Raw genomic sequence first — 13203 nt, forward strand, 5'->3', positions numbered from 1 at the left:
AAGAAAGGAATAGCAAAGCTGCTGTTACTTAAAAACTGTTGGCCTCACCTGCGGAGCTGGGACTGTGGCCTGCTGAATACCTGCAGTATGTATGTGTACCAACTTCCCCTGCAACTTGATCTGCTCTTATAATACCACAGATCCTTCATCATATCATTTTCTAACAAAAACCAAATTTTATTTAATCAATCTTTCTCTCTCCCATGTGATATTGAGGTCCCAACCCTTTGATCCCCCATTCATCTCCCCAATTGCCTTCAAAAATTGACTGAGTTAACTACTCTTGTTTAGGCTCAATACAAGGAATGAGAAGATGGCATAATAATATGACATTTACACCCTACTTCCGGTTTTAGTTTTCACATTATTAAAAGTTCAACGATGACTAACTATTACTGTCTACATTGCCAACATATACAATAAGGTCATTAACGAAGGTGTGCGCGTTCATATATGACTACCGTGATGTAACGGGACTCCGAAAATAGCAAGTTTAGGAACGAAAAACTCATTATATGAAGTTTACCACATCTCAGCAGCAACCAATTACAGTATAGGAATGCTGCTTAATTTATCAAAACACCAACTAATTACAAGTTTACCTTCAGCTGACTTGTCCCTCTAAGATAAAACAACGGGAAGCCAAGGCCAACATCAGGCCTATCCTATATCTAAAAGGTAAAAACTCTGTGACAAAATACAGGTAACAGTAATTATGTACACCGGTTCTCGGGACATTCACAAGTATTACAACATCAATAACAAGGACAGTGGGAGAAGAAGCCCTCATTAATCAGATTGCACGTCCAAATCTTCCTTCGACCTTTCAACTACAGAATCTAGTCGTTGCTTGGGAGTAGATTTAACGAGCTGTAAACGGGTCAACACATACGCCAAGAGTTCCTCTCGGTGAGAGAACGTGAAGTCCAAATGGGCATAATCGTATTCATTATACGATGCCTCTACTCCAGCTTCTGTCATCAAATTGTAATACTTTCTCACCATTGCTGGACGAATGACCTTGTCTTTTCGACCAGCAACCAAATCAACAGGAATGTCAATAAGATCAAAGCATTCTCCCAAATCTACTGGTTCTGGAGATCCATAAACTTCAAAGTTAGCATCTGGGTTCCCATAATCAAACATCCTAAATTTCCCAGTTCGCTTCATCTGGGCCATATGAAGAGCAACAAAGAATGACACTCCTGGCATGTCATTCATGTTGTAGTGTGGTAAACCTAGCACCCCAATCCAGTTGGAACTGTCTCCTCCAACAACATAACTCATAAGAGTTTGGACCAAACCACCAACAGCAGGGTAATTATGGAAGTCACGGGCTAATTTATTCAGCAGCATACGGAAGAATCTTGTAGGTATATAGAAAGCTGGCACAATCTTAACTAAAATGGGGGCCAAACCGAGGAATATATGTTCAACTACGGTAAACGCAAGGTTTGAATCTTCATGGAAACCGGCTGGTGATAATAATATCAGTCTTGAGAGCCTATGAGGTTTCTGTTCAAGCCGCCGTGTGATTACATACATAAGAATGCCAGCCCCTCCTAAGCTGTGGCAGATTGCACAAACATTATATGGTACCTCGTCACTGTTGTCTTCATCGTAGTCAGGGTAACGCAACTTCAGTTCTGAAGTTTTCACTTCGTGAATTTTCTCCAACATGGCAGGAATATCCTTAGTGCCATGCTCATTGATAGAGTAACGCCAGTACCTATTTCAAATATACACACCATAAGTCTTTTCAACGTTGCATCCCCAATTGCAGAAGATTCAGTGAAACGTATAATTTTCTAATATAGGCTAAAATATATCAAAAGAACTCACTCTCTTGAAGAAATGTTCCTGTCAACATGTTCTCTTGAAACCAAACCACGGAAATTCCCAAGAAAAACATCATAACCTGTTGAAGAAAAAGTTAATTTAAAGTACAACCAGCGATGTTTTCACCATTAACAAAAAAAAGGCGTTAGCATACCTTGATCAAAAGCTGCAAAAGCAGGAGAGCCCACTACTCCATTGGACACCCAACTAAACAGGAAAGAGGAAACTTAATGAGGACCTAGAATGACATATTTTTGTTGCAAAACTAGGGGGAACTCGTAAATATTTCCCTGATGTAACAGCATACCAGTGAAGGCAATCTATACTAATATATTAAAGTGCACCTAAACAAGTCATGCAGGCCATGTGGAACCCCTTCATGCACTAGCAATATGCCACATCATCCTTTTAATCATTTTATTGATTACCGTAAAATAAAAAAATGTTCATAAAAGATTTAAACTTAAGACTGACTAACTTATAATTAGGGGTCTACCGAGTAAGGCATCTTAATGATCTTATACTAATGCTTTCATCCTCCACAAATATTTACACAGTAATGTTGTAAGTTATGATAAAGAGGTAAAAGGGAAAAACCTCAAGGTCCAAAAAATTTGAAATAAAAAGTGATGAGAAGTGATGAACCCAAATATTAAACACGTGTATAAGCATCACATTACTGAGCGCCAGAGCCACACACTAACAATACCTGAAAAGTGTTACACTGTCCAAATCCTCCCTCAAATGGGCAGGTATTATCACTTCAAATCATTTCAAGCGGGTTTTCTTACCATATAAAATAAATGGACAGAGTGAATAGGGACTTTAAAGTGATTCAAGCTTTCAAAGTACACCACAGAATTTCTTGGAGATGCACACAAAAATTCCCTTTTCCAACACATACTGCTAATTTCAGCTTCACTGCGACCTCAGTTCTTACACTAATGTCCTTATCCACTACCCTTGATCAATATGATTCTAAGATTCCTAACACACAATCGCTGAGATAAGATAGCTCTACTAGTAGAGGGAACAAGAGAAACTCTGATTCCTTGTTTTTCAAGCAATTGAAACTCCTAGTTCAATACAGTTCACCACAAGCCAATAGGTAATTAGTTGGTATCAAAACCACAAGTGGAAACAAACAGAAGAAAGCGGGCGTTACATCAGTTTACAATATATAACACCTGCTTAACTCAACCAAAAGCATCTGAATCTCAAACCAAAATCTCCACAATCAAAGAAATGGCAAACATAGACGTGAATGCTGAAGTAGATACATTGGACGCAAAACAATTGGGCATCTGGCGCACTAGGTGAGTACAAAGGAACAATATATTCACATAATAAAACAAGAGATTAAAAACAAACTTATTTGCCCCATTTCTCAAAAATAAACAAATATCTACAGTCAATTGTGTTTTACTGTTAAATAAACCGTAATATAATAGGTCCGTTTTCATCCAGTAACCTTTCAGACAATTCAAGAAATGAGCAAAGCTAAGTGTCATCATATTATGTCGCAGACTCCTTTGATGTATGGCGTATAGCCGTATAATGTCAAAGATACAAGGACAAGGAAAGCTCACCCCATAGATGAATCAAGCACTCCATGCTGTAAATAAACCGCCTTCCTAGAATCACGTCTGGAAACATAATTGCAATCCTCAGAATGGTGACATTAAAATACTACATTTGCCAAATCCCCCAACCCCCCAAGGGTCCCAAAAAGAGAAGATGGAAGGGGTAGAAAAGCAAAAAAAAAAGAAGGAACTAAGAACGTAACTGTACCTTGGAATTCTTTCCAGAAGAAGAATATACCCATCTTCTGTAACCACGTGAATAGCCTCATAAGGATACCTAAGATGTGCATAGAGGCATGAATACTAACATTATAAAGGAAGGCCTAAATAAAAGGTAAGCCAAGCCAGAAAGATTAGCTTCCATAACATCTAACATGCCGTTTATAAAGATAAAACCAAACACAGGTGCTTGAATCAGTCAGTAGAAGCACATAAATCAGCCTTACCCAAATTCTGTTATGACATCTTGACAAGTCCGCGCATCTGTATTAAGAGGATGAAATGGTGTTTTCCTCTCAGTAGGAGCCGGTTCATGATCTCCAAGTACAGCTGTAGGGACATTTTCGGCATGCTCATGGACATGAACATTGCTATTCCCTTGAGGAAAAATCAATCCAGATAGAATTCTAAAAGCCTCTGATGGAGATAGAAGAAAATGTGCTGTCTTGTGGACGGCATCAAAGACAGCTTCTATGACAATTTCAGTGGCTAGATGAATATCCTGAATTAAAAGAAATGCATATGAAATGAGAAAACTGCCAGAAAAATCATCGACTAAGCTTTACTCAACATAAATCCTGAACGTTGTCATAAGAAGTTCACAGCAGAGACCTCAATTACTCCTCTTCTACGGTCAGTAGCACGATGAACAAAATGTTCCCTCAGACTTGGCAACTTCCTAGGAGAACGAACAGGTGAAGGACACTGGGCATGCTGAGACCTATTCCCTCTTGAGAAAATTAGACGATATAGCCAAAACGGTAACCCCAACAAAAATCTGAAGGGAAATAAAATCCACAAAAGCATGTACCCAATCAATGTCCGATGATTATCATACTCATTCACGCTGCTCGCCCAAGAAACTCGAGAACTCTGAGATCCAGGCGATGCAGGTGATGAGTATCCATCATCCTCATCCCCAGAAGAGTACTCCACACTTGAAGCATCAGAATCAACAGACAACTCATGAATCAACTGGTTGAAAGAAGAAACACCACTGTCATTATGAAGAGAGGTCAAAGTTAATAACACAGTTAAAACAAAAGGTCACAACATGCTACAATATATTTCTCTTGCATAGTCCCTTCTTACCAAGAAGAAGGCCACCTTTAATTTGGCATTAAGAAAAAAATAAACTACATTCTAATTATGGCACTCAAGTTTATGCAGTTTGTTCACTTCCAACATATAATTCCGCTTATTCTTTAGAAAGGTAATTCATGGAAAAAATCTTCTTAATATATCAATTCAAAAATTTAAGAAAAAGAAGCATCCACAAACAATACGGGACAACTAAAGAAGAAGAGTGATATGGTTTGAAAAGAAATGAATTTCCTGTTCTAATGAATTACAACAAAAGAAGCGTGGCTCATAGACAATGAGAAAGACATAATTTGAAAGGCGTTTACACAATTCAAAACAAAAAGAGTAATATCCCTGAGTATGAAGATAGAGATCCACATGGATTCATAACCACATAGCTGTCAACATTTATTTATCTGTCAGTTTTTATAACCTCTCTTCTTTTCCCTTGAGCCTGCTCCTCTATCCCATCTTCTATGACATTCTTATTGTAACTCAACTCAATTCCCACACTCATGACATCTATGTGCATAAGCTTCATCATGTCATTATCCTATAACCAACCAATAGCTATTAGGGCATGAAATGCTCCTCCTAGGAAATACTATGGGAGATAGAAGAAAATTTGTAGCAGCTTATTCCAAATTTTTAATCAACCACAATTTACGCCTTTCTTAAATTCTTTCAAGGAAGTGACACGAGACAGCCAATAGTGATCCTAGAAGCATAAGATCGAGGGAGTAAAATGAATAGAACATAAACAGACTTGGCCATATACCAAGAGATAAAAGCGAAGCTAACAAAAAGACAGTTATTGCAAATATTACAAGTCATGGATCAAGTAAGTACTACCTCCCCATCCACCTTGGAAGTCGAGGTCCACGAAAAGTAGGTCTTAGTTCCCAGCCATGAAGACCTTCCAGAATAGAAGCTTTCCCTGGCAGAATAGCCAGCAGAATTGCTGAGATACTATTTATCAGTCTAACAATATTGCTCAAGGACTCGTAGGTAACTGTCTTCACTGACCTGCAGAAACAATAGTTTATAAACATGTTAAGAACATCATCATCTTTAACATTATAGACATCAATGTGTACTCTGTTTCCCACTCTCCCATGAGTAAATTAGGCTTTATAATCACCAAGTACAATAGTCTACTACAGGGAGCTGATGCGGCGATGCGCTTAAAACTACAGCCACCTCTAATTCTTGTTCACTTCTTCTACATATTTTTTTGGGTTTGAAACAGTCTGCAAGCAAAGCCAAAGAGCTAATATGGCTTGGCTATCAAGATATTGAAGTGAATGAAGCTTCGTTAAAAATGAATACATTAAGATTTAGGATTTGAGATTATAAATTTTAAAATTACATCACTCTGAAGCCGTTTGCACAAAAACGTTCTACGGAGAAATAACTTTGACTCGAAGAAGAAATAACTTCAATGACCTTTAAATAATCTGGTTAATCCTCAATTAGTATCATTTCTACGGCTTGTTATCCTAAAAATACCAGTTGCGGATCAAACTGTCTAACGATGTTTCACCTCAACTAATATCCTCTTAAAGTACAACCATGGTAAAACCTATAAGCATCCAGTGAAAATGCTAATGTTACTCAGATAGCAGAGAATATCCAGGCAATTAGCCTGACAAGCATAAAAATACCAGTACGCTTAATTCAGAAATCCAGACTGCACAGTGCACACCACAACAATCTGAAACTCTCATGATCAGAAAACTAGTAGACGCGAGCAGAAATATAGTTGGCAAAGGGTTGAGCTACTAAGGTCACTGCTTGGTAACCTCAAAGAATACCACATGAATCCCATGTATCCTCATCATTTAATAAAAATCCTTATTGGCACCACAAGCAAAATGCATCGGTTATACCACCATAGGACTGTCGAGTTTATCTACCAGCAGTAGCAAAGAATTCATTGTCCCACCATTTGGATAACCCTCTTTCCTTGAAAAACTTGCTCAAGGATGTCTTCCCAAGAAAGTTTGGAAACATTTCAGCAACCTCAAATCATCAATTGTTGAGTTTTAAGATCTATCTTAGTGTCACAAACAAAACTAATTTAGTACCTTACTTTTAACTAATTTAAAATGAAGCGAATTGTTGATTGTGTCATAAAGACCTTTATGATGATGAGCAATGTCAGTTACCAAGAACTTTGCTTTTGTGGACCCCAAGAAGGGTATGCTAGTTCCCGCCTTTTGCAAGGTACCAAAAGGCTTGCTTGAATCGGGGTTTTGAGCATAAAGATTCCACTGGCGTGTAAAAAAGGGACCTAATCCGAGCGGATGGTGGTAATACATCTAAGACATTATTCCATCGAACGTAGGCTCTGTGAATAGCAACCTGTATGTCTTGTCCAAGCCAAGGAACTTACTCCAAAGAGTCCTGACAAGTGATGGTTGAGAAAGGATTCGACATTTCTGAACCATGAAACGCTCGCTTTCCATTTCAACTTAGGAGCGGCAATAGGTGTCATGGGTCAAAAGAGCTCCCATTTCAAATTTCTGATGACAAAGTTTCAAAACTCCCAACTTAGTGGAATGTTGCCTCTTTATCTCAACAACAAAAGTTAATTCTTATTAACTCGGCTGCAGTCTCAACGATTTCTCATATTTTCAATTGCTTAGAGATATCTCAGAATATAGCAAACAAGACAAAGAAAGGAGTTCGAGGTATGCATTGAACTTGAAAGGAAGTTCTCGTCCAAGTTGGTAGAGGATTTCGTGATGAATATGGTAGATTTTTTTGTCTTTGTGTTGCTACTTGCTAGCTAGAGTTATTGAGTTACTGAAGCCTCCTCTGCCTTTGTATTAAAATTTGTCACCAAATTGTGCAGGAAAAGTTATCAATATCATCAATATTAGGCGTTTTGATGAAGTGATTGAATCCATCAATGGTTGGTATATGGAGCGTGACCTATTTGGCATGATTAATACCTTATTTTCTTTTATTGAAGATTTTTTATTTGTTACCTTATCCCGCGAGGAAAGAGTTCGAGGTATGCATTGGACTTGGAAGGGACAAATGAGTTAAGGGTAGGACTCTAGTATTCTCCTCCAATGTTCGTCTAGCGAAGGCTAAGACCTAGAAAGTGTGGGCTTGTTTGAATATTATTTTATTACATAGCTTCCAATCATACAAGAAGCGAGTTATCTTTATTTGCCACACCATAAATCGGGGAATTTTTCTACTAAGTCTAGTCATGCTTATTTGCAACAACAAAATTGAGATGATTATCAGAATGACTAAATGCATTTCCATCGCAAAATTTATTAATCTCTTTGGTCCCTAAATATGCTTTCGAAGTGGAAAATTTTCCTTTGAAAACTAGTGGTGGTGGAGTTGCGGTTAAGCTAGGTTTATACTCCAAGGGAATTATGATTGAAACTACTTTGTCAATGTGTGGGCTACAGGAAGAGGACAAGATATTTCTATCCAAGATAGGATTCTCTACTATATCCGACTTGTTGTAAGCTTAGATGGTAGAAATGGGCATAGATTGCCTTACTTTGTCGGCAATTTATAGGCCCTTTGTATGACGAGAAACAACATAGTTTTTCGTGGGAAATGGTTGCTCTTGCTCATATCCAGGTAGCTATGCAACAACTTCATATTTACATAAACGACGGGGATCGGGGAAGGATGTTCATACACCTTACAAAGGAGGGGAATCATTTTTGGCCTAACAACTGAAGAAGGGAACGTGCGCTGGACAACTGTGGGAGTGTTCTTTTGGTATGGTTGTTTCTGTCTCTCACACCTCACACACTGAAGCTCTTAGCTTGCTTGCATGAGATAAATTGGGCGTTGTCTGTTTCGATTACTACAGTTTTCCATCTAAACGGACTCTATAAATCTCATTACTAATCTGCGGCAACGAGAACTGTCAAGAAGTTGACACTAATCAGGCTTGAATGATCGCCAATATTCAACGCCAGGATAAGGAATCATGAGGTGCAGCGCTGACAGACAGGGCAACGTATGCCTCTCACCCATTGGAGCCTGATTACATATTTTCTTTTCTTTTTCTTTTGTTTTTCTTCCTTGCAAATTTATCCTATGTCAAAGAAAAAAAACTACACAATGTAGTGGAATCTATAAGCATGTTTAACAACATAGGTTGTCTAACACCTTCAACAGCAACACACCACACGATAAACATCTTCAATTACCTTCTTGTACCACTCGATAAACATTCTCTGCAACCAGTGTACAAGTAGATTAACACCTTCCACAACCACTACACCACCCAATTAACACCTTCCACAATCACTATGCCACTCAATTAACACCTTCCACAACCACTATACCACTCAATTAGCAGCTTCCACAACCACCATACTACTACTCGATTAACATCTTTCACAACCACTACTGTACCACTAGGTTTACATCTTCCACAACCATAGTACCACTAGATTAACATCTTCCACAACCACCATACCACTCGATTAACATTTTCAACAACCATACCATTCAATTACCATTTTCCACAACTGTAACACTCTATTAATATTTTCCACAATCGTACCACTCGATTAATATTTTCCACAACTGTTGCCACTCGATTAATATTTTCCACAACCATGCCACGGGATTAACATCTTCAACAGTACTCACACCACTAAACTATCACCTGGTAATAATTCCATTACACTACTAAGCTCCATTAGCTATTTCTTTGTATTACTAATGCTAACAATTTTAACTCAACATATAACTACGGAGTATATACGCTTCATATTAGGATACTTGTAATCGTAATCAACTACATTATTGTCAATGAATAGAGAAACTCGTAGAAATATGTTTTCAACCAAAACCCTTAAAACTCAACATTTTATGCCGAAATTCGATCAATAATAACGGGAAAAGAAGCACAAATAACAGAAAAACCCACGAAAATGCAACAATCATAGTTCTCCCCCAACATCCGCAACAAACCCAGATGGAATTACGTAAAAATCAACCAACTCAATCCAACAAAAAAATCAACACAACAAAAAAAATCCAAAAACATTGCTTAAAATAAAAATAAATGATCACAATCAGAAATTAAAAAACGGGACTTACTCTTTGGTAATTGCAATGGCGTTGTCGACGATTCGCTGCATCATCGGCGAAATAACTCAAAATCAAAAAAAAAATGAAAAATTCGTGTTACAAAAATTAGTAATTGAGTTTGTAAAATTCCAGAAGGAATAATAATAATCGAGATTCAAGAGAATCTTGTAGCAGGTATCTAGAGAAGAGAGAGAGAAAATGAGACGGAAAAGCGACGAAATTGAGAAAAATAGCAGCGCCGATTCTAAGCGTATATAACTAAAACAAGGATAAAAGGAGGTAAAATATGAGTAAAGTATAGTAAACTTCAACTTATTATTAGCGTGTCAATTTGTCATTTTATTTGTGGGTCGGCAGGACACGTGGGCATGTGTTATTCCTTAATAATGTTGCGTGTATTCTTCTAGACAACTTTAGCAAATTTGCAACCTCAAATAATCGTTTCTGTGGATAAATAATTGTATTTACTACGCCTAGCACCGTAACGGGAGGTTGGAGAGGTGGATATCTGATATAGGTGGCAATGCATATCAGAGTAAAAGATAAACACCAATTCTTAAATGGAATTGGAATATACAAAATTTATTGTGGACCATGTATTAAAATAAAGTCAACAACTTGTTCCTAATTTATTTTAGCATTTTATTAGAATTATTATGAAAAAAAATATCAAATTAGTGTCGTTGATACATGTTATGCTTGAATAATGTGATTTTAAGTCACAACTCGCTTTTAAAAAGATAGGGTTACTATGCTCCAAAAAATGGTTACTATGTTTAAGAATTTTGGTGTTTAATTTATTATAGTTACTATATGAACAATAAAAGTCACTATATATGAGTGTAAAAAGGATGCTAGAGAAATCTATTGATTTAGGGTCCACACTAATATTATTGTGGACCTGGTCCGCGCAAGAATAATCCAAAGACAAATAGCTAAAAGACAAAATAGGAAGAAAAAAAAAAGAGTATCATCTATACCTAGTCTTTAAAAAGGATAACCATATATGATTAGATGACACGTGCCACCTCCTTCTTTCATCCATGGAATTTTTTTTTCAATTTTTCATGTTGTTTGTTATACGAAGTATTTCACAACTTCAATACATTTCCCACTTCATCTTCCTCATTCAACATCAATTCACCATTGAATTCATATTCAACCTCTACTACTTCATCTCCTTTTTAACACTTAAAATGTTAATTCACCATATAATTTATATATTTTTTCAACTTAGAAATTTGATCACCTCTTATATAACACAAATCTTGTTTACAAAGGGTGTATAATAATTTACTGTACACTAAGCCCATTTTAGGCAAGTCCAATGACTCACACGTGGGAGTCCATTTGAATTTTTTAATTTCTTTTTCCAGTTTCGAAGGGGGTTTGTTGATCTGTCGCACTTTCTCTCTCTTCAACTGCGTTTTCTCTGTTCTCTCTCCTCGCTCTCTTTCTTGGACTTGGTTGCGATTTCGCTGTGTTTGCTTGCGATTTGGTTGCGTCTTTCTCCTCGATTGATCTTCAAGGTTAGTTTTTTTTCATATGTTTTTGTCTTTCGGTTTTTTGAGATTTAGGTTTTCATATTTTAGTTTTGATTTATGTTTTCTAGTACGTTTTATTGTTTTTTCTTCATTGTTTGTAATTTTGGATGTTCTGTTATGGAAATCGCAGCCACCCATCAAGGATTTAGGCAACAGGACTTGCTCAACCACTCTTCAAGTTCATCCCGATTTTGCTGAGTTTTATAATCTCACCATTATCTTACTTTTCCGGCACTTTGAAGGGCTCAATTTCTCGATTTGGATATGATCAAAAGCTCTGAAACTTCTCTGTTACAATCTCCAAATCTGATATTTTCATATTTCATTTTTTTTTAGGTTTTGATTTAGATTCTCTAGTACATTTTACTGTTTGTTCTTCATTGTTCTTAATTTTCAATGTTATGTTTTGATTTAGGTGTTCTAGTAGGTTTTGTTGCGATTTTAGGGTGTTTTCTGCGAATTAGGCTTGTATTAGCAAGGCATAGTTACTGTCTTGCACTGAATTGATTCAGTTACAATTTATATTAGAGCTCAATCCTATGATTAATACGAGAAAATTTTATACGAAGTATTAGTTTTATATTAGTTTACGTAACTTTTAATACACGATGGTTAACTTTTAATATAAAAAAACTACTCTCTCCGTCCCTTAATATTTGCACCGGTTTGACAGGTGCGGAGTTTAAGACAGTTGAATTGACTTATTAATTTAATAGGTGTTAGTTGATATAGTGTGATATTTTTTTAATATAGTTAGTGGGAAATGTGTAAGTGATGGGGAGTGGTGAGTGGGGGGTGTGGATTTTTAAGTTATTTTTTTGGGGGGTAGGGTGTAGGTGGGTTAGTAGGTAAGTGTGAGAAATAATATAATATTGGTAAAAATTCCATTTATTGAAGCGGTGCAAGTATTAAGGGACGACCCGAAAAGGAAAGTGGTGCGAGTATTAAGGGACGAAGGGAGTAACTTTTACTTCTTTTTTACTCAAAAAAATAACTATAACTTTTGAGGTTACACTTACGTAAAAAGTTAGGAATATTAATATAAAAGTTAAGAATATCAATATAAAAGTTAGCTCCGGTGTAGTATATTTTAAAAAAAAAAAATTATATTAGTTTACCCAACTTTTACTACATGAAAGCTAACTTTTAATGTAAAAAAGCTAACTTTTAGTTTTTTACTCATAAATGCTAAATTTAACTTTTAAGGTTTCACTTAAGTGTAAAGTTAAAAATATCAATTTACTTCGTAAAAGTTAAGAATATCAATATTAAAGTTAGCTCTAGTATAGTAAAAGTTAACAAAAGTTTTATATCAGTTTATCTAACTTTTACTATATAAAAGCTAATATTTAATGCAAAAAACCTAACTTTTACTAAAAAAAGCTTATTTTAACTTCTGAGATTTCACTTAAGTGAAAAGTTAGGAATATTAATATAAAAGTTTAGAATATCAATGTAAAAGTCAGCTCCAGTGTAGTAAAAGTTAAGAAAGTTTTATATCAGTTTACCTAACTTTTACTACATGAATTCTAACTTTTAATGCAAAAAAGCTAACTTTTACCCTTTTTTTTTAACTCAAAAAGGCTAAATTTAACTTCTGGGGTTTCACTTAAGTGAAAAATTAGGATTATCAATATATTCCGTAAAAGTTAAGAATATCAATGTAATCCCCCGTATATTTATAAAGTTTATTAATATAGTTTTACGAATAATTAATTATATTTAAATTATATTGGTGAATTTTAGTAATAAATATACATATTTAATGTATATTTATTTATTCAAATGCATTTTAAATATTTTAAGAATTTACGAAATCAAAAATAATTTTAGAATTTTATTTCGAAAAG

At 35.8% G+C, this 13203-nt stretch overlaps 1 protein-coding gene across 2 annotated transcripts; it reads right to left on the minus strand.

Annotated features, from left to right (window-relative positions):
• Window positions 1-485: 485 nt before the first annotated feature.
• Window positions 486-10115, minus strand: LOC110774685 (uncharacterized). Of its 2 annotated transcripts, XM_021979249.2 has the most exons (10): window positions 9819-10089; window positions 5577-5750; window positions 4453-4638; window positions 4254-4362; window positions 3869-4143; window positions 3631-3699; window positions 3429-3485; window positions 1994-2046; window positions 1843-1918; window positions 486-1729 (listed from the first exon to the last, which is right to left on the minus strand). In XM_021979249.2, the coding sequence occupies exons 1-10, from the start codon at window positions 9860-9862 to the stop codon at window positions 790-792; spliced, it is 1983 nt and encodes a 660-aa protein (XP_021834941.1). In that variant the 5' UTR covers window positions 9863-10089; the 3' UTR covers window positions 486-789. The 2 variants fall into 2 exon arrangements, with proteins under 2 accessions (XP_021834941.1, XP_021834940.1); XM_021979248.2 differs by having other exon boundaries at window positions 4254-4638; window positions 9819-10115.
• Between the last annotated feature and the right edge of the window lie 3088 nt (window positions 10116-13203).

Source organism: Spinacia oleracea, chromosome 5, assembly GCF_020520425.1.
Source record: "Spinacia oleracea cultivar Varoflay chromosome 5, BTI_SOV_V1, whole genome shotgun sequence".
Taxonomy (NCBI): Eukaryota; Viridiplantae; Streptophyta; class Magnoliopsida; order Caryophyllales; family Amaranthaceae; genus Spinacia; species Spinacia oleracea.